The sequence below is a fragment of the Lagopus muta genome, chromosome 19 (assembly GCF_023343835.1).
Source record: "Lagopus muta isolate bLagMut1 chromosome 19, bLagMut1 primary, whole genome shotgun sequence".
Classification (NCBI taxonomy): Eukaryota; Metazoa; Chordata; class Aves; order Galliformes; family Phasianidae; genus Lagopus; species Lagopus muta.
The window spans coordinates 5,407,302-5,430,428 of record NC_064451.1 but is presented as its reverse complement, the minus strand read 5'-3'; the positions used below and the strand labels follow the sequence as shown (position 1 = coordinate 5,430,428).

The following is a 23,127-nucleotide window of genomic DNA, read 5'->3' as shown; positions in this document are numbered from 1 at the left end:
CAATGTTTCTTAGGACAGATCTGAAAGAGAGGCACAACAGCCAACTTCCCAGGCTGACATACACCAAAATACCATGGAGCAAGTCCCATGTGAGAACTGCCAAAGCTTCCTTTGGAGGCAGCAGGCAGCAAAGGGGGTCCCCAACACACACAGATCTTTTTGGCCCTTTACCCCATCTCGCTGGTCCTTGTGTTTAACTCGGGAGGCATCATCTGTTTCCATGCTGTCCTTGTCATCTGTGGCATCCCCCAAGGTCAGGCTGTGTCGAGTCTGATCAAAGAGTGCAATGACCTCATCCTGGAGTGTTTCACACACACTCAGCACCAGCTGGGAGTACTGAGGGATTTCATTCACTGCAACACACATGGAACAGATAACAGTTAGCACATCAACCCTGTACTCAGGTCTAACTGGTAATATCACTGGGATACATCCCTTGGAGTTAATGTTACTGTTTTTATTGCAGAACCCAAAAGATAGAATGTGAGGAATTGCAACAAAGTCAGATGAATAAGGCTAGAAGGATGTAATAAGTTATAAGATCACCATCTGAATCACACAAAACATAATTTTCACAAGGAGTCATTATCAGCTGATTACATTCCAAAGCAGAAAGCAAGCACTGCTAAGGACTGACCATTCTGTAGCTGCTCCCAACAGCACTGCCCACCCATTTCTCCAGATTGCTGGCACCACTCCACGGATGCAGTCTGCTGTCCATGAGCTGCATAAACACCACACTCTCATGAAAACCATCACAACAAATTGCACCACCTTTTACTGCCACGACTGCAAATTCAACTTCATCACCAAATGCAAACAGTAAAAAATAGCAACAACTCTCCACTTGCTTTATTTCCTGAATGACACAGGCCTGCAGGGCCAGACAGTGGGACAGGGACTGCACTCGGATCAGGTAAACTGAGACACTCCTCAACTCCACAGTGCTTTATATCTCAGCTGCACAGCACAGAGAAATACTCCCCAGATTCCACTGTATGCAGTGCTACTCCAGTGTAAGCAGTCCTGCAAAGGACTGAAGTAACAAAGTAAGTGCTGGGTTTTTTGTTTTGTTTAACAAAACACACCATCCGTGGTTTCTGTCACTTGTTATGTCACAACTTAAGGTATCTTGGTGACACAGTACTGGGGTCCCTCCCACAGCCACTGAGCTGTCTTCAAAATCACTCAAACTCCATTTTCACTTCCATCAAACTGATCAAACACAGGGGTTCTTGCTGAGAAAAGACAAGGCAGGGAAGACATGCACACTGTGAATGATATGCCTGAGATGAACAATACACCTCAGCTCTCCTAAAGCTAGTTAAAACAAGTTTAAAAACTGGAGATGTCCCAGAAGCTAGCAATTATATTCTACATCTTGCACTACAGCTAACATCACACGCATTTTTATGGCAGCTTTAATGGTGCATTCAGCCACGGCAGCACTGCTCTTGATGTCTGTACATACAGAACCTCACCTTTCATCTCTTTCATCTGCAGCACAGTGATAAGAGCTGAGAACACTTTGGCTTTGGTTTTCTCCATCATCTGCTGATCAGCCTGTAGAACTCCCTCCAGAATCTGCGTCAAGGAGTTTATGATTTTATCCACAGAACCCAACTCGCTGACAACAAAAAGGAAGAGCTGTTCAGATTAGACAAGATCCCTCAGTAAATACACTGGCTCGACTGAGCTGTGTGCATCATTGCTTTAGGTTCTTCCAAAGAAGTGTGGACAAGTCACCACCTCAGCCTCTCTAAAGACACGCACAGCACAGTGCAAATGCACAGCTTGCTATCACAAAAGCTTTTTTTTCCATACACTTTTCAGCAGAAAGCAGGAAGTCAAACCATGTATGTACTGCTATAAGATCTTCCAGCAACAAACTACAGATATTTGCCATCTCAAACGAAAACTTCATGATAAGGCATCAGATTCCTCCCCAAATCATTAAGGGAAAATCACCAGAGCAAAACACTCAAACATACTCTCTTAAGTCTTTATATTTAGCAGCGATCAGTAAATATCCATTGCACAATACCTACCTCTTCCACTTCTTCAGCAGGATGAGAAGCAGAGTACACAGCATAGAGCCCAGCTGCAGGCAAGATACCGACGTGGGAACTAGAAGCTAAGAAGAAACAGCACAAGGGTTACAGGTGTAACAGTCAGTGCACTGGTGCAATGCAAGAAATGCTCAGCCCAAGCACCAACACCAAATGGTTCTGCCGCAGCTGGCAGCAAACAGGGGAACCAGAGCCCTCTGCAGGCTCACCCAGTTATATCAAGAATGACACACATTGCACACAGATGTGTAAGAAGCTCAAGAGAAGGACTTTGATTCAGACCAATTTCACAGGATCTAAAAGAAAAAAAAAAAACCTACGATGGCAATCAGCTGCAGAAATGGAGCTCCTTACAGCACACGAGATGAGCCATTGGGAAATTCAAGAACTCAGAGGAACCTGCACTTACCAGAGCCTTGGTCCCATTTAGAACATCCAGAAACAATTGCTGATGAACTGCAGGATCAGTGAGATGCATTATATCAGCCTAAGAGCCACAAAAGCAAAGCTCAATCAAACACAACTCAATATACACTGTTTTTCCACTTTAACATGGCCCTGCTGTTCTGTTACTTGAAGAATTCACCCAATTTCGTATCTGCTGAATAATGCAATTTTGCAGATAAGCATAAGAGCAGCTAAAGAAGTTGGCAATGGCTGATTTCCCTGCAGGGCCATTCACCTCACTAAGCAAAATCTCTTCAGGACTACATAATTACTTTGAATTGCTACAAAAATTGTATTCCACCCCCCCACGCTCAGACAGACAAAGCATTAACTACCCTAAGCCTACACCACGCTCGTGCCAACCTGTGTTCTGACTGCATATATAGTAACTGGAAGGAAATAAACAAGGGATTCTCACTGTGATGGAGCTAATCCCTGAGAAGTTGGCACTGCGTTATTCCAAGTGTTAACATCAGATTACCACGAGAGATAAGAGAAAAAACCCACGAGGGTGGCTCTTACATGGCTAGTGGATATAATCAGCAGCATCCTCCAGGCTGAGATGAGCATCTGATATTCTGTCATGGAGGCACAGCTACTGCCCTCTGTCTCTGCCACATAACAGGCCAATGATTTCACATATTCTGACCAATAAGCAAAGCGCTTTTTGGTGGAGAAATTCTTCAGCGTGTCTTTCAGGGACTGATCCAGGGAGCCCCTGACCAAATAAGGAGGAGAAGATATCTTCATTTATGCTTTGGTCAGAGAATACGCTCCTTCTGAGACTCAGGTAGGAAAGCCAAGGGCACGGCTTGCAAGTGAAGGGTATTCCACAGATTAGACCTGTGCAGGGAATCCCACTTTTTGCATCACATTTTAAGAGAAAAGATGATCCCTGAAGAAAATCTACAACTTGTTTTGCTCTTTTTGATGGAGATTTCAGTTAATCCTGACTATCCATCGTATTAAAGGGCAGTTATGCTCAAAAACTCAAGTGTGAGGAAATGATTAAAATGTTATTCAGCAATCATTATGCACTTTGCTTATTTCACAATTAAATGAAATTAAACATGGAATATTCTGATTGCAGGATAAAAGGAAATACCAGCATTCCCACCTACAGAATCAGATCACAAGCACACATTTGAATTTCCTGCAGTAATATCACAATCTATGTCAATCAATTGCATAAAGTGATCTTGCAAAGACTGCATGTCTCTGCTCCCCCCATGCTTTCACAGGATTACATGTATTTATTTCCTGAAAGCCTGTGTGGTCTATTAGAACTAACACACAAAGTTCAGACTTCAGTAGAGGGATGAAGGAGAGACTGCCAAACACTCACTTGACAACATAGTAGATCTCCAAGCAGATGATTTTCATGATTAAGGCACAGGTATCCAAGACACTGAGCTACAAAGACAAGATGAAAACAAAATCTGAGCACCTTGCTTTGCACAGTGAGTGGAACTCTAATTTAACCTCACCCACCCGCTCACAGTGACTGATAACCTGGTTTGGCAGACTTGTTTCTCCCATGATATCATAGTTATGTCATTTGACAAAGGACTGGTGATGACACGGAAGGAATACTGGATTCAAAGTGGCAGACAAACTGAGAGAGGGCACAGGACTTCCATAACAAAGGGCAAAACACCCACAGAAAGGAAGAAAGCAAAAGACCTCACTGGTTCCTCCAAACTAGGCAGCCCAAGCTGTGCCTAAAAATGAGGAGTCAGACAGCATACACAGGACAGGTGCACCACATACAGCACATCTTCCAGAGGATGTAAGCACAGATGTCAGATAACACCTATTTCGATTTCACGTGTGAAAAAGAGCAGAGAATTTCTGAAGGCAGTCCACTGCTGTATAGCCACTCTCTGCAAAGAGCACAAGAATGTGCCTCAGCTCCTGCCTGCGTTGAAACCAGTCAGTCACACTGCTGTTTAGAAAGCCAAAAGCACAAACAGCAGCCACACACACTTACAAACCTATCTGACAAGTACAAAGCTGCCTCCGTTCTGCCCTGATGTAACTCACCTCTGATGTCTCTGAAGGTGGAGGCAGAGTCCCAAACAGTGGATTAGTCAAGTTTTCCCAAAACTTTGGCCTAGAAGATGGATACAGAAGTAGTATCAGTTACCTCCCTCATGCCTGGCAGCATTTTGACCGTTCCAAATTCCACAGAAAGTATTCTTTGGTAAATACATGATTATGCAGCCTTGCACAAAAGAAAGTAAACAACATACATTTGCTTCTGAACATGCACACATTGGCTTTTCAAATTCTTTCCCAAGAGACAGTACAGATCAAGTTCAAAACACGCACACTGCTCAGCCCTTACTAGGATGCACAGAATCTAGGATAAAATTGTCCCTCAATACTCCAATGAACCAAAGAAAAGGCATTATGGGATACAGAGAGCAGAACAGACCGCAGGAGAACAACACTCACTTTGTCCTCAGAACCAGCATGGCGCTGTCTCGGCGGTCCTGCCACAAGGCGTGCAGGAAGGCGATGGCAGCACGGTGCAGGAGGGGAGGACACCAGTACCTCTCCTGCTGTTTGGAGTCTATCAGCTCTAAGACCACTTGGAGGCAACTCCACTCCCCCAGACTGAACTCCTAAACCAAAAGGAAATGAGAGGTTATGCCCCCACCATACCACTACAGACGTGTATTGCAGCAGAATGCCTTCAATGCCTCTCGAACGGAAGAGTAAATCTTGAGTACCTGATGCAGATACGTACTGTGTAAGTAACTAAAGGAATGTGTAACACAAGAGGGGAAAAGAGTTTTAGAGGTATAAAAAGTTGAGCTAAGCTAAGACTTCATAAGACCAAATGCCTTCAAAAAGGTCCCAACTCATGAAGACCTCCAACTGCAAAGCAGCAGTGAGCAGGTGTTGAGAAGAACTGATATTAACTGTTATGCAGTGCATTCCCACTGAACGGCCACTGTTTGAGTCAGGAGAGTAAGGTCACAAGGATCTTTGCTTTCACTGCTCTGACTCAGTAAAGATGTCCTTATGAAAACTGAGGACAGCTGTAAGAAAAACAAAAAGCTGAGAGCACAGCACAAGCATTCACTGCATTCAATGCAAACATGTTCTGCATTCACCTTTCCATCGGGCACACAGATTTGCACATAAAACCTATTAGACTCTAGAGATCTGTGCCATAAGACAGAGGGATGTTATGATAAACCAGTGGTGAATCGCCAGGCAAATGTCAGCCATTCTACCTTTGAGCCATCACTGCCATCCTTCACTTCCAAGTTCAGGAAGAGCTCGATGAGCCCAGGCTGCGTCTCCACTGCAACTGTGAGGAATTCCAGGATCATGACCTTGATCCGCATGTCCTCAATCCTGCTCTGCAGGCGGGTGAGGAAGGCGTCACGGATGGCAGCAGCATCACTACCAAGGCAGGCATAAACAGACATGGGAGCAACCTGCAGAAGGAAGGAAACATCAGAAGCCAGGACAGCCAAATTCTACAGAACATTTCTTCTTTCAGCTTTCAGTTCACACTGCCTTTGGCCAACTTGCATTAATCTCCCTGATACAAACAAGTCTGAAGAAACCATTTTGAAAGAATTTCAGCTGTGGAATCAGGCACAAAAGGAAGAAGCAAAGCTCTTGTGTGAGCCTCATCCTACCGTAGCCAGTCGCTTGAGCAGCTGGATGGCCAGGCGTGGCAGTGCAGGGTCGTGCTTGTGGTAGATGTATTTGGCCAAAACAGCAATAAGATTGTTTCCATGAGCACCTGAAGAGAACACAATCAAAATCAAAGATAATAGCAGCTATTTCACAAATAATGCCTTCCAGAGCAGAAGGTGAGAATCAGGTAAGTCTTCCAAAAAAAAAAAAAATAAAATAAAAATGAAGCATGAAGGGATCTTGAAAATCACCTAGTTCCAACCCCTCTACCACAAACAGGGTTACCACCTGCTAGAGTGCCTTAAAGGAGGGAGAATTAGCCTTCTCCTATCACTACAAAGCACATTTTGGACATTTCAATAATTGACATACTGTCTGTAACAAGACACACACTAAGTAATAAGAGAACCACAGCTTCCCAGGCTGTCCCTGTGGAGGAATACATACCATGCTGAGTAAGTGCCTGTTCCAGTGGAGATACCACACTAGAGGGGGGTTTCAATCGTATGACATTATTGGTGACTGAGAATGCCAGCTTCACAGTTTGTATCAGCAGCTGGCCTTGGCTTTGTGACTCATCACTGTATTTCAAAAGAGAAAGCAAAGTAAGTAACTGTGTTGACAACTGACATTCAGTATCTGCACGACATTCAAAGATGAAATTCTGCACTCCGGCACTCAGAGGTTATAACACATTTTCACTCTGACTGTCACATCACCACCCAGCAGCTGCTGAAACACAAACCCCCACACAGCCACAAAATATATTGTCTACTCAGCCCTGAATTCTCAGCATCAAACAAGAAAGGAAAACAGTCTGACAGCCTATTGTCACTTATCTTCCCCTCTTTAGGAGAAAGATGTTAAATGCATTAAGACAGAGGGAGAAACATTTGCAAGAGGCAATCTTAAAGAAATTATAAAGGCACCCATGATAGGTGACAAGACTCTCAATCCAGTACTTTCCCAAGGCTTTCCTTATGAGATAAACAGTCTGGAGAGACATGAAAGTCAAAAAGGATTTTCACATAGGTATTGCTTTCTCCACAACAAGTCTGGATTCCCTTCCAGATGTTCTCAGAGAAAGGAATGGCAGACCTTCTCAAAAACAACCTCCTGACAAATTTGGCTGGCTATGTGTCAAGGAAGATTCTAACTTTGGCTTATAATCCTCTTGCTTCTAGTTCACTCTATTCAGTCTTAGAAATTAAATTCAAGTGAATGCATTATTTTAAAAAAGTAACTGCTAACAAAGTAATGGAGCAGCCACCAAGACATCACACATCATTAACACTAAGCAAAGTAGAAAACTAAAGAATAGCATGGAGAGTGTACAGCAAAAATTACATATGGATCCATAACGAAGAAGGCTTGTTCCTCTAGAATTTACAAGGCAGGCTGCCACAGATCCCCAAATAAGTGCAATTATGTCAAAGCTACATTTCAAATATTACCACTGTTTTTCTCCTCAGCTACTGAGATGAAGCACGACTCACCTACTAGACTGGGAGGCCATGACCATGTCAATAGTGTCCACACCAATCCCCATGATGTTAATGACAGCTTGCCCTGCTTCAGTGTTGGCCAGACTGAAGATGCACAAGGACTGAAGGCTGGGGACATTGCTGTGGGACAGAAACACCACATTCAGAACACCACCATTAAGATCTCTCCCAGTACTTCCCCCCCACCACTTACTAACAACCACAATAATGTTTGCATTTCTATATGTCCAGTAGCCCCCACTTCACTCTATCTTCTACTTCCTTCAGAGTGGATATATCAAATAGGAAAGCAGGTGGCAGTCTGCCCCATGGAACACATATGCTGTTTTCCCCTTCTTCATCAGATGTTCTAAAAACCAACATGCTTTGTCTCTAATCTTTCTCTACCCTTCCTATTCACTGTAATGCAGAAAAGCACTGAAACCAGCACTACATAAGCAGGCCAGTAAAATGCAGGTAACTTTCATTCAAAAACTGAAACAAAAAGACAGCAGCAGAGTCCTGCTACACTGTAAACCAGCCTATCCCAGACCTGACATCACCCATCTCACCTGCTGCGAGGATCCATTTCAGGGCATAAATTCAGTATTGCATGAATCAATTGTAGGATGAGGCATCCTGAAACACAGACAAAATGGACTGCTCAGTTTTCAGGAAGACATGTTACCCAGTCCCTCATATTTTCAACCAAATCTCAGCATCTAGCAATTTTAGTGGATGCACAAAGCAAATCCTAAATGTCTGCCAGAAAAGATCTGATTAAAAAAATGGGGAAAATGTATGCATCCCCCCAAGACAGGTGATCCTTTTCGGTCTCACCTGTCTACCCTCTCGATGTCCTTACCAATTTTCTCTCTCACTCCATGAGAGTTGTAACGCCATTTGTGGTAATTTGGTAACATCTCCTTCAGGACAAACACAATGCAGGGCACAAGCCCTTGGCTCTGGGTGCTACCAAGCTGTCCCTAGAAGAAACAGAAATGTTACTTTTCCCCTTCTGGTTTAAAGGGGACTAAATCTTTCGTAGGAAGATCAGCCACGTGTCTTTAAACGTGAGAAAACCACTGACACATTTACAAACAACTTCTATTCTCTTGTAGCTCACACCAGAGCAGTCTTTTTGAAAGAACCAGAGAAAGCACAAAACAGCAGCACATAAGGAGTGCCAACCAATGACTGATTACCCAGACACACTGCACAGAGGATGTCAGGCACTGCTGTATTTCACTTTCTCACTGTATCAGTCTACAGCCAGCTTCACATAATGGCCACTCCAGAAGCACTCACCCGGACCAGAGTTGTGATGAGGTTCAGGAAGGAGATGGTAACGCTGTACTCGCCTTGAGGCTGCTCTATGCTCATCAGCAGGTTTCCATAGCCCCCAGCATTCATTCCGTCTGCACTGTGAAACAAGCAAGGGGATTCACTGCACAAATAGTACAACTTGGACATGAGTGAGAAATGCCAGATGCACAGATTGCATAAAGCTTAGATTTCAAACAGGCAGAAAGGTCTTATGACAAATTATGAACAATTCAGGCAGGAAATAAAAACAACCAATACCTAATCATGCGATTCATACTGGACACTGGATTGGCAACGAATGGTAAGAAGCCTGTATGGTGAAGGTCAGTCCAAACCTGCATGAGGACAAGTAGAGGTATTATCTCTCACTCACATATGTGTATTACTAGTTCTCAAACTTAGAAAACACAGAAGGTCCTCACCTTGGCTGGCATCCGTGCAGCCAGTACAGTCAAACAATTGACACAAGAAGCAATAACGTCCATAGGGGGAGAGATTACAGTTGTTAGCCTGGGAAAGACAAATACACATAGAATGCACTGCCATCTGTGATCTAGTCTATATGCTGTTGTTTTGATCCAAAGCATCAAACCCACGCTCCAGCACAGACACCAGAGTCTGCACTGTCAGTCTAGCTTTGCCAACTCTTTCTCTCCCTTGAATCAGATCAATTTAATGCACGAGGCAAGGCTCATCAGACAACAGGCTGTCACAGTGAACAGTGATTATCCATCAGATGACTGGAGGGAGAGTTAATATGTGCAACAACATCCAAGAAAAAAGGAATCATGGTTCTGCTGCATCAAAGCATTCTGTAGCCAGAACAGTCCTTACCGAACGTCAGCCTTGGGGAGTTCAACCACTGAGATGCACTTCTTTCAAATCTTTTGGTAAAATGGGTAAGTGACACTCTTTGAGCTCATTACATCTTGTCAGGTATCCCTGCTGTTAGTGACTCCATGCAGGTCAGCGACTCACCTCTGCAGCAGCATGTAGATTCGTGACGTGATTGGCAGAAGGCAATCTGCTATGGATACATCAGTGCTGATGACTTTGTGAACCAGATCAATGATTGGCTTGACCCTCTGGCAATGCTGAATCACATCTAGGTAAAGAAAACTACCATTAGAATGCAAAAATCACACATCAGCAGCTTAAAACAATGCACGTTCATCTTCCAGAATATCCCCAGGCTCATTTCATTGTATGCTCTCAGCCTATTGCAGTGAATTACCATAACTGAAACCCCAAACCAAAACCAACAACAATAACAAAAACAAATGGGGTTTTGGGTAAGAATTCCAAGCTCTTTCAGAAGTACTGAGAGCTGCTCAATCCTATCATTAACTTAAAGTTGACAACAACAATCAATTACTTTATTCTGTCTTATTCTCACCTGCTGTGGATACAACATGGAGCAGCATTTCAATCTCACAGGTAAACAGTGTCCAGCTGCTGTAGGAATACTCCCATCGTACTAAATAAGCTCGATCATCCAGCATCACTTGGCCCACTGTTCCCTGAGGTATCCGCAAATTTGTCTGACCTAGTCCTAAAGAGTGAAGAAGCAAGTAAATCTCCCCACAAGTTAGAAGCCAGGTGAAGAATTAAATTCCACAAAGCACTTGAATAAGAAAAGATGAAATGCAGTTTCCTCACCCAGAGGATAGAGGAGCTTTGGAGCCTGCCTTCGCCACAAGGTGCCATCTTCATGAGAGATCACATCAGGAGGTTTATGCTTGTAGAGTTCTATGTAGAAAGACATTTTATCCAGGAAACTGTACACCTGCAAGAAAGAGAGCTTAAAAACACAGCCAAAGTGACAGATCCTCTTAAAAATTAATCAACCACGTCATTACCGTGCATTACCACAGAGCATGCTACCCCTATCTTGAAATAAACAATCTCCCAAACACCAAGAGAGATCTTGTACCTTTTTTGCAGTAGATTTTTCTGACACAAGAGCCTGGAGCAGCTGAAGGAGAGGAGTAAGAAGGTGGGGGAACATCCCACATACACTGTCCAGGATAATACCCAGACCTGCAGTTGGTTCCTGGTGATGGAAACAGAACAAAGGTCTTACTGCTAAAAAGAAATGCTAAAATAGCCTCAGTACAGCATAAGGATGTAGCTCCTTTTCAAGTCGTACATTGGAGACATTAATCATGCACAGAAGTATCACTCCAGTCCCTGCACAGACTAAAGCATGAGGCAGTGTGCAAGTATAAGGCAGGAAGTAAGACTGCTGCATTACACATCATCCTAATTCTGTAACAACAAAAAAATAAGCATGATGCCTTTATGAGCAGTTAGTTCAGTCCTTGCAATCCCAGCCCTGTTTGAAACTATCACCTATATTAAAACTTGTTCCAGTATCCTTCAAGAGTAAAGCCAAGGATGGACCTAAAAGGCAGGAAAGGGCAAACATAAATATAAGGTAGATAGAAATGAACACTGGCTCCTCAGGGCCTCCTAGCAACTCGCTAACTAAACATGATCAGCCTGTTCCTTTCCTAAAAGGGAATCCTTGTATCAGGTCTTGGTTATAGCCAAGGTAGGTCAAAGAAATGGCCAGCACACTCACTGTCTTCCAGAAGAGCTGAGGAATGCTGGAAGCTGACAGAACTTCACATGCTGTATCAATTATATCCTTCAGAGGACACGAGGAAAAACAAAACAAAACGTTACTTTACTCAGAGAGTTCTCACCAGAACCAAATTTTGGCACATTCCTAAAATTTAAGTTTCCATGCTTACCAGCTAAGATGGAACTACTCTTTCTAGACAGAAGAGAAGGAAACACCCCCCACAAAGCCAATCTAAGGCTATGCTTCTTATCAAGGAATGGCCTGGCCAGGACAAACACATCCAGTACATTTACAAAGGACTATATAATGTCCCATCAAACTTAAAAACTGAAAGTGCATTTCTTCCATTGCTTTGGAAATAAAACATTGACAAATAGTTTCAAATCCGTAGGACTTCAAGTTCAAGACACTCTGCACTGCACTGTTATTCAGCCAGTCTGCAGAGGTGCTTACTAAACGTGCATTGAGTAAACCACACTTTTAAATCTATCCAAAACACAGATTTTGCTGTTTCAAATGCAAGATTACAACTTAACAGAAGTAATTAGTATCAGTTATGACAGGTTATTTCAAATTAGCTAACAGATGCAATGAGTGTTGGATGCTTACTTGCTGATTGCCCAATGTGTGCAATTCCAGCGATGTCAGGACAAAGGAAAGAAGCTCATAAATGCACATACAAGCTGTGCTGAATGTACACTGCAAAGAAAGAATACATAAGGGCATTACAGGAGAGATTATGAGCTATAGAACATAGTGCAACAGCACACAGTCTCCTTTACAAACTGCACACCTCTGAGTAACTGCTTCTGCCACATATCCTTGCTACAGTACAACATGCAGTTGTCAGTTAAACCACACACAACATGAAAGGTTCCACTGAAGTGAGAAAACACTCACTACTACTACTACTACTACCATGAGAAATGCCTTCAAAACATCAAAAAAGAACCATTCAGTGTTCAGAGAAATCAGATTCCTCATCAGTTTCTGCCCAGCAATGTGATTGCTCTCACACACTGCACTGCTTAACGAAACCTTATCTGGAGAACAGTGCAGAGTTAATTCAGCTAGCAGTCAGATCTACAACAGCAAGTGTACCCACGGAGGCAAATCAACAAATGTGATTAGATGCAGTCTGTTCTGATCAAATGAGGTACAACACTCCTACTCACAGCAGGTTTTTTGTTTGTTTTTGTTCAGTTATGGCTTTTTTCATTCTTTAGGCATAAAAATCTGTTTAGCACCAGTTTGATTTCTGCTTTTCACTGAAAGAACGTGAGATGATAAAACATGCTTTATTACATGCTATGGTTCAAATCAGCCTTAGCTTGCAATCACTTTGATTCAAAGTCATCCACTTCCCACACATCTTTACATCATCAGTAGTTAAAAGCCTTCAAGAGCTTACATATGATACTAAGAAACTCACATTCTTGCCTCCACTGCTAAGTGATTTCAGAAGCTTTGTCAGGTACTGGAACACGTTGAGCTGGATAGCAGTGCTACCCATTCTCCTGATAACACTGGCTGACTCCTCAGGATTGATGGTATGACGGAGCAGAGCCCAAGCCAAAAGCACTGGAGCGTGATGTGGGACATCCCCTAAGTGCAGCAGCTGATTGTCCATCTCCTGCACAGAGACAAGAGCAACACAACTGAGATCCCACAGAAGCAGGAAATACTCAGTAAGCATATTGCTGATGGCACCTTTCTGCTAACACTCATTGTTCTATTGCAGTTACTTCAAACATTCAATGGATCAAACCATGCATTTGCAGTCCTGCTCTGGTTTTGTGCATCTTTTACTGACTTTGTGTTCTTCTAACCTCAGAAGATCTCTGTCCTAAAAGCCCTGACACTGAATGAAACAGAACATTTTTAAAGCTCACACTGCCTATCTCTTTGCACACACCTTTCTTTAAAGAAAAGCCCAAGATAATCCAGCAAATAAGTGAGAGAAGAATTAATTTCCTTCTTATCTGTCCCATCACGTACCGTGGATGCTAGCTCTTATATTTGGTTAGCAAACACAGGTCAGAACCTTTTATACATAATCTTTTAGCAGCACTGCTTGGATAACCAGAGGAAGTTTTACACTGTCAGGCTGAATGTGGGGTTACCCTGCCTGCACTTTACCTGGTGGATATGTGCATTATTGGCTAACTTGTGCTCCTCTGTCCTACCATCCAACGCTCGTTCATGGAGGGTGTCGATTTCCATGCCTTCCACCACAATAAGAGCACTAAGGTAGCTGCAAGCAGGAAAGAGGAAAAACAAAATCAAGTAGGTGAGACACTTTATTTCAGAATTCAGTTGGTTTCTAATTTAAAAAGAATGATAAACAATGAGAACAACATTCGGTTTGCATTGGTTCAGCTGCTCTTTGAAGAAATACAAAATCATGTAAATCAGCAGCAGGTAATCCAAATTTTGTCTTGAAATGCTAAGCATAGAATGGATGAAAATCTTCAAAACTACCACTGAACAAACAAACAAAAGTCACTGAAATGTGAAGATAGCTTTTCTAGCTTTTTAACTCTATGCCACCCACCAAGACTCTCAGTCCTTCAGGATGCTAAGCTATGTCCCACACAGCAAAACAAAGACATTGTGGCCACTTGTGTAAGCAGACCCACAGCCTGTACTGAGGCCATTCAGTTCACAGTACAGAGCTGTGAAGATGCAGTTTCACTTTACAACTAGACCATCTAAGAATAAATGGCACTGTGTCTTCATTGCTACTCTTCCTACAAAGTTAAAGCTGGCATCTGGATGCCCCACTGCTTTGCAATCACATCTTCATTTTGCCACAAATGTGCAGTGCAATCAGAGAAGACTTTCTGCCTTCATCACAATTAGTTCAGCTTGATTTTCAGAGAGGTGATTTTAAAGTGGTGATTTTGAGAGAGAAAAGAAAGAAAAATAAGCACTTTCTTTTTTTCTTTTTTTTTTTTAAACTGAGAAAAACAACTGCACTGTTCTGTACTCACTTGACAAATACACGTTACTTACCCAATATGATCCACCAGGTGATCCATGCTCTCGTCTATCAAATGCCTGTTGGTTTGTCTAGTGCCAAATCCCTGCTCCTTGAACAACTTTGCAAATACCAGAAGGTCATCAGGTACCATTTCAAAGTATGCATGGTAGAGGAAGATGACTTCCAGGAGCATGGACTGCTCACGGAGGCATTGCACAAACCAACGGGAAACCTGACGTTCTGTCTGCACAAGGAGAAGACCCACCATCATGCATCAGAGCTCAGAGATCAGACAAAGCAATCAGAAACCAAGAGGGGCTGAGCTACTTCAAAGTCTGCATGAATAACATGAAAAGCCACTGCAAGTACAGTACTGACACAGAGAGACTATGAAGGGCCACACGAATTGACCTGTTGGCTGAGCGTTATCAACAGGCTTCTTACAAGGAAGAATGTGTTTCAAACAGCTTGCTTTGGTTCTGAGCAAAAGTGTGCTCAACTGAAAACAATGGTTAGGTTTCTTGGACTAAGAGAGCCATCATTTTAGGCTACATGTCTGCATACAGACATTTCAACACGCTGTACACGAAGAAAGACTTTCTAAGTTAGATGGATACACTTGGTAAGTTTTATAGAAGAGCACAGACAAAAAAATACCATGAGATTTCCATGTGTTTCCCAGGTGGGAGCTTCTGCTTTGTACAGTTCTTCAAACTGCTTACGGTAATTAGGAACAAGCTCCTTTTCCAACTTCTCGACACACTGGAAGTACTGTGCCTTCAACAAGCAAAGAAATACATAAATGAACTCCCACATGCATTCTTGTGTGGTTTTTGCAACCACAAGTGGACAATTAATACACAACTTACATATTTAGCTTATTTCAATGATATCCAGGAAAAGGTTCCTGTACTCACTGCATAAGGGTGCCTCTCATCCTGAAAATAAGTGAGCAGATGGAGGACACAGCGCAGAATGCAGATCCTCTCTTCATAGTAATAGTCAGCAAGCTGTGAACACATAACATTACCAGCATCACTTGGGTACTGTGTTCAACTCCCATTCCCTTTCCTCGTCCAGTGCCTACAGCACCAGAATATACAGAGCTCAAACACTACTAGGGATGGAATTTCAACTTAACAGTTTTAAGTTATCTAAAAAATTATTTAAAAAAACACTAAAATTTAATTAATCTAACAGAATTCAATAAAACATGTTGTTGGGACATGTCTATAATTATGCTATTCAATAAAACTTGGAAAAGAAAGGCAAAAATGAGATGCAGTCTTCCATTCTTAATCTTTAGCCATCTCTGCCAGGCGTGATGATCAACGTCCATTTCAGGGCTGTCCCTTCAGACAGAAACATATAAACCCACAGGCTTCAGAAAATGTGGAAGCTGAACTCCCTGACATTAATCCTAAAATCTCCACCATCCAAGGCTTTGTGAATACAAAATGTTAGTTCCCAGATCTCTTCACTAGAAAATATAAATGGAAATGACTAACCTTCAACATCAGAGCCTGACTCTGCCTTTCATCCTGAAGAACTGTCTGTAAGCAAAATATAAAATAATTACCTACTGCAGAAACACCTACCCACAAACATCATCAAAAACAAACAAACAACCCACAACTGAAAGAAATGAGAAATTTTTTCTTTCCATTTCTTTTGGAAAGACAGTTTCCAAAACTACAAAACACTTATTTGTAAATGTTTGCTCTTCATCTCCACCCACTCTCATTCACACATCTGCAGGTTTCCTGTATTCCTGAGACACAGATGAGCCAAATCCTTGCAGATAGATTCAAGCAGGAAGAGGACCAGAAAGTTAGACCTGAATTTCTGCTGTCACGTTTTTATACAGTGGTACTTGGCCACTGCAGGTTTAGTGAATGCAAACTACAGTCTTTTCCAATTCAGAATGTGGGGTTGCATATGATCATGTTCATCAACAGATTACTGGTATTGTGGACAGATGTACAGCAAGCAGGAAATAAATGGGAGCTAAGGACCTTCAGGGAGTCCCTTGTTCCTCTGTAATCCTCCTGAAGGTAACACTGCAACAACTGCACGCTCTGCTCTTCATCCAGACCCTGAAGAAAAAAAGAGAGATGCTCTGAAACAAACAAAAGATTGAAGATAAATATTCTCTCCAAATATTTCAGGTAGATTTTCTCTTCAGAATAAATAATAACAGAAAATTCTTGCTTTTCAGGATGATGCTTGTTTCAGTCAGCACTTCCATTGAAAGCAAAATACACAAGCTTTGATGTAACTCAGGTGCAGCCAGTTAAAACCTCAGCAAAGGAGCACCGCAGTCACTTAACAAAGGTACTGCCACAGGTCACCTAACTCTCACTCCCACAGGGGAATCACAAGGAACATAACCTTGCAGGTAAACAGCATTTGGGGCAGGTACTTTAAGGGACATTGGTTTTCAGCTGAGCAGTTTCAGACGTCTTGATAGAGCCTCAGATCAAAGAGGATTGCTTCCAAAAAACTGGAGGGGATGAAAACCAGGAAAAACAAACCACCTCATGCAGTCACTAATAACTGCAGGGAATTCTGATGTAGGGCCTCTATGGGTGTTTGTAACCTCCTTTAGATTACTCTGAACTGAAAGAAACTTAACTTTGCCTCTCCTCAACACCAAGAAAAAGGATTAAAAAAAATAATCAGAAAAGCACCTTCACTCACCAAAAACTTGCTGACCCTCAGACCCAACTCTTTTAGTAGAGCAGCTACATCTTTGTCAGCTTTTACCTTCTCTGCTGAAGTTGTACTAAAGAAAAAAAACAGTCATTAAAAACACAGCAACTCCAAGGAATGAACTCAAGAGGCTTAATTTCCAAGTTCTCAATTTTATCAGTTCAAGCTCAACACTTGTTTGCTCTCAGTTTGCTTTCAATATGTCACACAGCAACAACCAGCAGTTTTGTTACCAGATAATACTCAATATTGTTCACTACTTTATTGGCATAATAAATACAGGCTACATTCATTCCATCCTTTCCAGTGAAGGAATCCAGTTATCTCCGACATGACCAAGTGCCAAGAGGAGCCACTTGATTGCAGAGTGCAAACCTGCACTTGGGCACCACAGCTGAGCAGAGGTAAAGAAGGGTTAAGAGCTTTCAATGTTGGTAATGACAGCAGAAGCTACTGTTCTTTCTTTCTGGCTTGTATTTTATGCCCTAGAAAGCAGTCTGGATTAAGCACTGCCCATTGGTGCTCCTTTCCAAAAATCTCAAGTCATGCAAGAGAATAAAGACCTATCTTTAGAAAACCAGAAATATTCAACATGCTCCTCTACTTACTGTTAGATTCCATTGCAGAGGTTAATTTCTATTATCAGACAATTACTGTACCTTGGAGGTTTGTAGTACGAAAGCCCTTCTAACAATCTCTGCCAGTGCTTGTTCAGTTCTGATGCAATCTGTGCCTAAAAAGCGAACCAAGTATTACTGAACAAATTCCTCAAATCTCCAGTCCAGTAGCAGACTTGTTTAAGTGAAGCAAAGAAATTCCACCATCACAGAGATTGCAACAACGAGGCAAACAACAGCATTACGATTCAGACTGATTCAAGGTGAGTACTGTATGAGAAAGCCTGCTGCCTTGCCTAGTATTAGGAAAGGAGAGGAATGAGGAGGTGCTGGTCTGGGTTCTGATACGTTTGCATCTCCATCCTCTGGGCACACTCCTGGATGCAGGGGCTCCATCCCAGAAAATCCCAGAAGCAGGCTGCACCACTCACATACACCCTGTATCAGTCAGTCTAGCAAGCAGCACTTCTGTTCACTCCTGACAGGAGCTACCTTTTCATATACTCTCTTCCAGGCAGAAGCTGATGAAGCAACTATAAGCAAAGAATGGAAGAACAAACAAGTAGTGGAGAAAGAGCAACAAAAATCACACCAAGGAAAAGGAAAATGCAACAAAACTAGTATTCAAACAGATGTACAAAGGATGTATTTGGCCACGTAGTCCATTAAGTGAGAGGGAAATGGGCTCATCAAGATATGGACTTACTGGTTCTCTTAATGCTGATCTGCCCAGGAGAATTGTCCACAATTCTCTGCTGCTCCTGTAAACAAAGGGAAAATGTGGAGACTGTTTAAATAACAAACACCATTTCAGGCTTCTATTTAGCGTGCACCATTTCAAACTTGCAATTATTATTTTAGAGCAGATCATATTGCAACATAAAGAAAAATAATTTAAAGGAGCAGAGGGGTATTTTATTGGGTTTCACATGATGCTGCCCTCCAAACAAATTCCTCTTTAACAGTTTCTACCTTCACTGAAAGAGGAATTCAAAACTAGGTGAAGAGAAGAAACACAACACCTTTCCTAAGGGGAAATTTCACTAGCCTCAGCTATTCAGAACATGCACCTGAGCTGCTTGTTTCCTCCTGCTTCCTGGGAAGCTTGTAGGAAAGCCAACCTGTGCTAGAAAGTGTTACAGACCAACACTTCACCCTGGCAAATGCACTTACAAAGATGAGCCTCCCTACAACAGCTCTGCAGAAGCACACGTACCTCAAAGAGCAAAGCTCAGCAAACTTTAAAACCAATGATTTGTCAGCAATATAACACAAATAAGGAGTGAAAATGTCACAACTCCCCATGCAAAGTTTAGAAAGTAACAACCCATAATGCAATAACTTCAGACTGGCATCATCAAAATAAGCAGCAGTCACCTGTAACACCTGACACGTGGTGCCATCCAAGTGGCTTATGGAAGCTGCTATTTCCAATACATCTATCAACCAGTTTCTACCTTCAAACTCCTCAGCAGGAGCAGCTCGCTGCATGGGAGCCACACAGCCCTGCTGACTGTGCAGGTGGAGCCTCTGCAGCCCAACGGGTGCCGAAGCGACACCGAATTTTACCAAGAAAAGAACGGCTTTGCAGTGCAAGAGCCAACCTCGCACTTCATTCCACCCTAACCTCCTTAATTAGACTGCGGGAGGGCGAAGGAAGGCAAGCTCCCTCGGCCCGGCCGTAGGGCACAGAGCTGCTCTCGGTCCCGCTGGGGTTGTGAGCTTTGCTTTAATGCAATTTAGACAGCCAGGGCCAAACGGAATCTGAAAGCGACAGAATAAACGACCAAAAGGGAACGAAAGCAGCGATCCGAAGGAGCTCGTCCCAAAAAAGGGCTTCCTTCCTGCAGCTCTCACGCGGCTGCCGCTTCCCTTCGGTCTGCGAAGGGCTCTCCGAGGAACGAGGCCGAGACGCCGCACTTCCACAGGGATCGCCGCCGCCCTACGGGCACGGAAAGCCCGGGGCGCGGGAGGAGCCCACCGAGCGCAGCTCCGCCCGCCGAGGCGGCCGACAAGGGGATTTCCTCGGCAAACCGCGCGTTCTCCCTACGAACCGAGGCGCCCGGCAGACCGGCGGCATCCCGCAGGAGTCGCACGGAGCGCCTCAAGGCCCCGCAGCCGAAGGACGGGGCGGGGCCAGGCCGAGGGGCGGGGTCAGAGCGGCGCGGGCCCCGCGGCCGTTAACTCTCCCCTGTCCGCCCCCCCCTCCTCCCCAGCTCCTCCTCTCCGCCGCTCTCCTTCTCTCCCTCCCCCCGCGGCGGGACTGCGCGCACAACGAGGGATGGCGCCCCCCGCTCCCGCTCTCCGTTCCCGCCGCAGCAACCGCCGCCGCGTCCCCGCACCTCGCGCACAGCCCGCCCGCCGCCATCTTCGCTGCCCCTCTCACGTGACCCGCGAAGCCGAGCGCGGCGCCCCGCCGGCATCACGTGGTGCGGCCGCTCCGCCTCCGCTCCCCCCCCTCCCCGTTTCGCTGGGTCATGTGACGGGCGGCAGCGCCAAGATGGCGGCGTCCTGCCAGGTAGGTGAGCGCCGCGGGGACCGGGCGGCAGCGGGAAGGGCGCGGCCCGTTGGAGAGCCTTGGACAGCGCCTCCTGTCAGGGCCTAGCGGGGTCTGGGGGACGGCGGTGGGCGTCGAGCGGCGAGGAAGGTTCCTAGCCCAGAGCAGCCGGGCCCCTGCCGCCCTGTCCAAAGCCCCGTCCAGCCCGGCTCTGAGCGCTGGGGCATCCACAGCTCCCAGGGCCTCACCGCCCTCATTATTAACGGTTTCTTCGAAATGTGCCGTGCTTTAGTTTAAAGCCATTAGCCGATTGCCCAGCAGTACACACTGCGCTGAGGAGCCTTTCCCCTCTGTCCTGCCCCTTAGGCACCGGCAGGGTTACCTGGCAGAGACCAGAAAGTAACGCAGAAGTGAAATACCTTGTGTTGCAAATCTGAACGTCAGCCCCTTAGGCACCGGCAGGGTTATCTGGCAGGGACCAGAAAGTAACACAGAAGTGAAATACCTCATGTTGCAAATCTGAACGTCAGCATATTTTGAGAGCTGGAACAGAAGATCTGCATCGCAGGTGGTGAAATTGCTCCATGTCCTGTAGCCCAGCTGGCAGCTTGCTGCAGTGAAGCCATCTGGGAATAGTTGTGGCTTGTTTGCTTCATATTTCAAGTCGAAGACGAAATTTAAAGTATTTCTGTTGCAGTATCTGAATACCCACATACTGAGCAGTTGGCTTCTGCCAGCTCAGCTTGGATTCTCAAGTGGGGATAATGGTTTTGGCTGATCCCTTCTTATCTCTGATTAATAGCTGGCATATAACATCAGTCTAATTTGAGCTTACGAACAAAACAGCTGCAAGCAAGCTTCAGTTTTTCTGGTTTTCCAATAGTTGCTTTCATCGTTTGTTTGTTTTCAGTAGGAATCGCAGTAGTGTGAAAGAGAATTCCTTCTAGTGGACAACTACTGAGAAGATCAGGACCCATAACAAAGATCTTGAAAGCCAAAGCCGCATTGGACTGGAACCATGTTAAACAAACCAGTGCTGGTGGAATCCCTGATCGTCTTCAGCATCGTTCTGTGCGTGCATGCAGTGGTGTGGGACCGCTACTCCTGGTGTGCTGTAGCTCTTGCCATCCAGGCTTTCTATGTCCAGTTCAAATGGGACCGCCTGCTGCAGCAGGGGGGGGCTGTGTTCCAGTTCCGCAGCACAGCAAACAGTGGGCTCCTGCCTGCCAGCATGGTCATCCCCTTGCTGGGGATAGCAATGAAGGAGAGGTGCAAGGCTGCTGGTATCGTGTACTTTGAACGCTTTGGCATAGTTGTAGCATCCACTGGCATGTTGGTTGCTCTATTTTTGTCTGTGATTGCCGTTGGCATCACAAAACCTGTGCCCACCAACACTTGCATACTCACTGGTGTTGCTGGCAGTATAATTATCTATACCATGAAGCACTCTTTGACTGTTTCAGAAGTGATAGAGGTCCTAGAAGTGCTGCTAATTTTTGTCTACCTCAGTATGATCTTGCTCTACCTGCTGCCTCGATGTTTTACTCCTGGAGAAGCATTGCTAGTTCTCGGAGGTATAAGTTTTGTTCTCAATCAGCTCATTAAACGCTCACTGAATGTAATCGAGGGCAGAGGTGAACCCATAGACTTCTTCCTTCTGGTGGCAGTTATTGGAGTTATTATTCTTGGGCTTTTTTTCACTGTTCTCTTCATTTTCATGGATTCGGGTACGTGGATCTCCTCCATGTTTTTCCACATGATGACAGCAGTGCTAGGCTTAGGGGTCATCATGCCTTGGCTTTATCGACTGATCCGGAGGAACCCTTTGTTTTGGCTGCTCCAGTTTTTGTTTCAGACACAGACGAGGGTTTACCTGCTCATATATTGGACTTTTTTGGCTGCTTCAGCGTGTGGCATAGTTTTCTACCAGAATGCCAAGAGATCGTCTGAATCTAAAAAACACCAGGCCTCAACCATAACCAGGAAGTATTTCCATTTCATTGTTGTAGCAACTTACGTTCCTGGACTAATTTATGACCGCCAGCTTCTCTATGTTGCTGCAGTCCTGTGTCTGGCAGTGTTCATATTCTTAGAGTACATTCGGTACTTCAGGATCAAACCGCTTGGTCAGACTCTTCGCTATTTGCTGTCTCTCTTCTTGGATGAAAGAGACAGTGGGCCTCTAATCTTGACTCACATTTACCTTCTTCTTGGCATGTCCCTCCCAGTGTGGTTGTTCCCCAGATCTTGTGCCCCTAAAGGTGCCTTGTCTGGGGCAGGATCACTGGTGCCCTACGCTGGGGTGCTTGCGGTAGGGGTAGGAGACACCATGGCTTCTGTTTTTGGCAGTACCATGGGGGAAATCAAATGGCCAGGCACAAAGAAGACCTTTGAAGGGACAATGACAGCAGTTTTCGCTCAGATCATTGCTGTGGCTCTTATTCTGATCTTTGACAGCAGCGTGAACCTGAACTCCAGCTATGCCTGGATTCTGGTGTCTGTGAGCTTAGTTTCTCTTTTGGAAGCTTACACGACCCAAATTGATAATTTGTTGTTACCTCTCTACCTCCAGATCATGTTTATGGTTTAAAAGCACTTCCAAGAATAGAGATTTCTCCACTGCTAGAGAAAAGCAGCAACTGAATATATGCACATCAATCACAGATGAAAGATGATCCAAACAGTGTTTTTCTTTTGTTAAAAACAAAGGAAAAAAAATCTATTTAAAATAAAAGTTTTGTTTCA

At 44.2% G+C, this 23,127-nt stretch overlaps 2 protein-coding genes across 6 annotated transcripts in view; one reads left to right on the top strand and one right to left on the bottom strand.

Annotated features, from left to right (window-relative positions):
• The window catches only part of NUP188 (nucleoporin 188), a 26,288-nt gene extending 5,984 nt beyond the window's left edge, over positions 1–20,304 (bottom strand). The window contains exons 1-35 of one of the 4 annotated variants that reach the window (XM_048965965.1): positions 20,228–20,304; positions 18,592–18,646; positions 17,928–18,001; positions 17,257–17,341; positions 16,572–16,652; positions 16,065–16,109; positions 15,474–15,566; positions 15,214–15,333; positions 14,589–14,800; positions 13,713–13,827; positions 13,006–13,206; positions 12,183–12,272; positions 11,571–11,636; positions 10,920–11,039; positions 10,646–10,772; positions 10,383–10,538; positions 9,965–10,091; positions 9,409–9,496; positions 9,245–9,321; positions 8,969–9,083; positions 8,526–8,646; positions 8,233–8,299; positions 7,673–7,801; positions 6,624–6,757; positions 6,176–6,282; positions 5,762–5,968; positions 4,974–5,143; positions 4,560–4,629; positions 3,862–3,929; positions 3,039–3,234; positions 2,479–2,556; positions 2,049–2,134; positions 1,482–1,627; positions 638–724; positions 172–353 (exon numbers count right to left, since the gene is read on the bottom strand). In XM_048965965.1, coding sequence (XP_048821922.1) covers positions 172–353; positions 638–724; positions 1,482–1,627; positions 2,049–2,134; positions 2,479–2,556; positions 3,039–3,234; positions 3,862–3,929; positions 4,560–4,629; positions 4,974–5,143; positions 5,762–5,968; positions 6,176–6,282; positions 6,624–6,757; positions 7,673–7,801; positions 8,233–8,299; positions 8,526–8,646; positions 8,969–9,083; positions 9,245–9,321; positions 9,409–9,496; positions 9,965–10,091; positions 10,383–10,538; positions 10,646–10,772; positions 10,920–11,039; positions 11,571–11,636; positions 12,183–12,272; positions 13,006–13,206; positions 13,713–13,827; positions 14,589–14,800; positions 15,214–15,333; positions 15,474–15,566; positions 16,065–16,109; positions 16,572–16,652; positions 17,257–17,341; positions 17,928–18,001; positions 18,592–18,646; positions 20,228–20,253 — 3,921 coding nt within the window. In that variant the 5' untranslated portion in view covers positions 20,254–20,304. Of the gene's footprint in view, positions 1–171; positions 354–637; positions 725–1,481; positions 1,628–2,048; positions 2,135–2,478; positions 2,557–3,038; positions 3,235–3,861; positions 3,930–4,559; positions 4,630–4,973; positions 5,144–5,761; positions 5,969–6,175; positions 6,283–6,623; positions 6,758–7,672; positions 7,802–8,232; positions 8,300–8,525; positions 8,647–8,968; positions 9,084–9,244; positions 9,322–9,408; positions 9,497–9,964; positions 10,092–10,382; positions 10,539–10,645; positions 10,773–10,919; positions 11,040–11,570; positions 11,637–12,182; positions 12,273–13,005; positions 13,207–13,712; positions 13,828–14,588; positions 14,801–15,213; positions 15,334–15,473; positions 15,567–16,064; positions 16,110–16,571; positions 16,653–17,256; positions 17,342–17,927; positions 18,002–18,591; positions 18,647–19,262; positions 19,919–19,939; positions 20,022–20,227 lie in introns of those variants that run through there. The other 3 variants (XM_048965966.1, XM_048965967.1, XM_048965968.1) reach the window with 3 other exon arrangements.
• DOLK (dolichol kinase) lies at positions 20,292–23,127 on the top strand. Of its 2 annotated transcripts, none has more exons than XM_048965980.1 (2): positions 20,292–20,403; positions 21,296–23,127. In XM_048965980.1, exon 2 carries the CDS (start codon positions 21,401–21,403, stop codon positions 22,970–22,972), a length of 1,572 nt encoding a protein of 523 aa, XP_048821937.1. In that variant the 5' UTR covers positions 20,292–20,403; positions 21,296–21,400; the 3' UTR covers positions 22,973–23,127. The 2 variants fall into 2 exon arrangements, with proteins under 2 accessions (XP_048821937.1, XP_048821938.1); XM_048965981.1 differs by having other exon boundaries at positions 20,352–20,403; positions 21,293–23,127.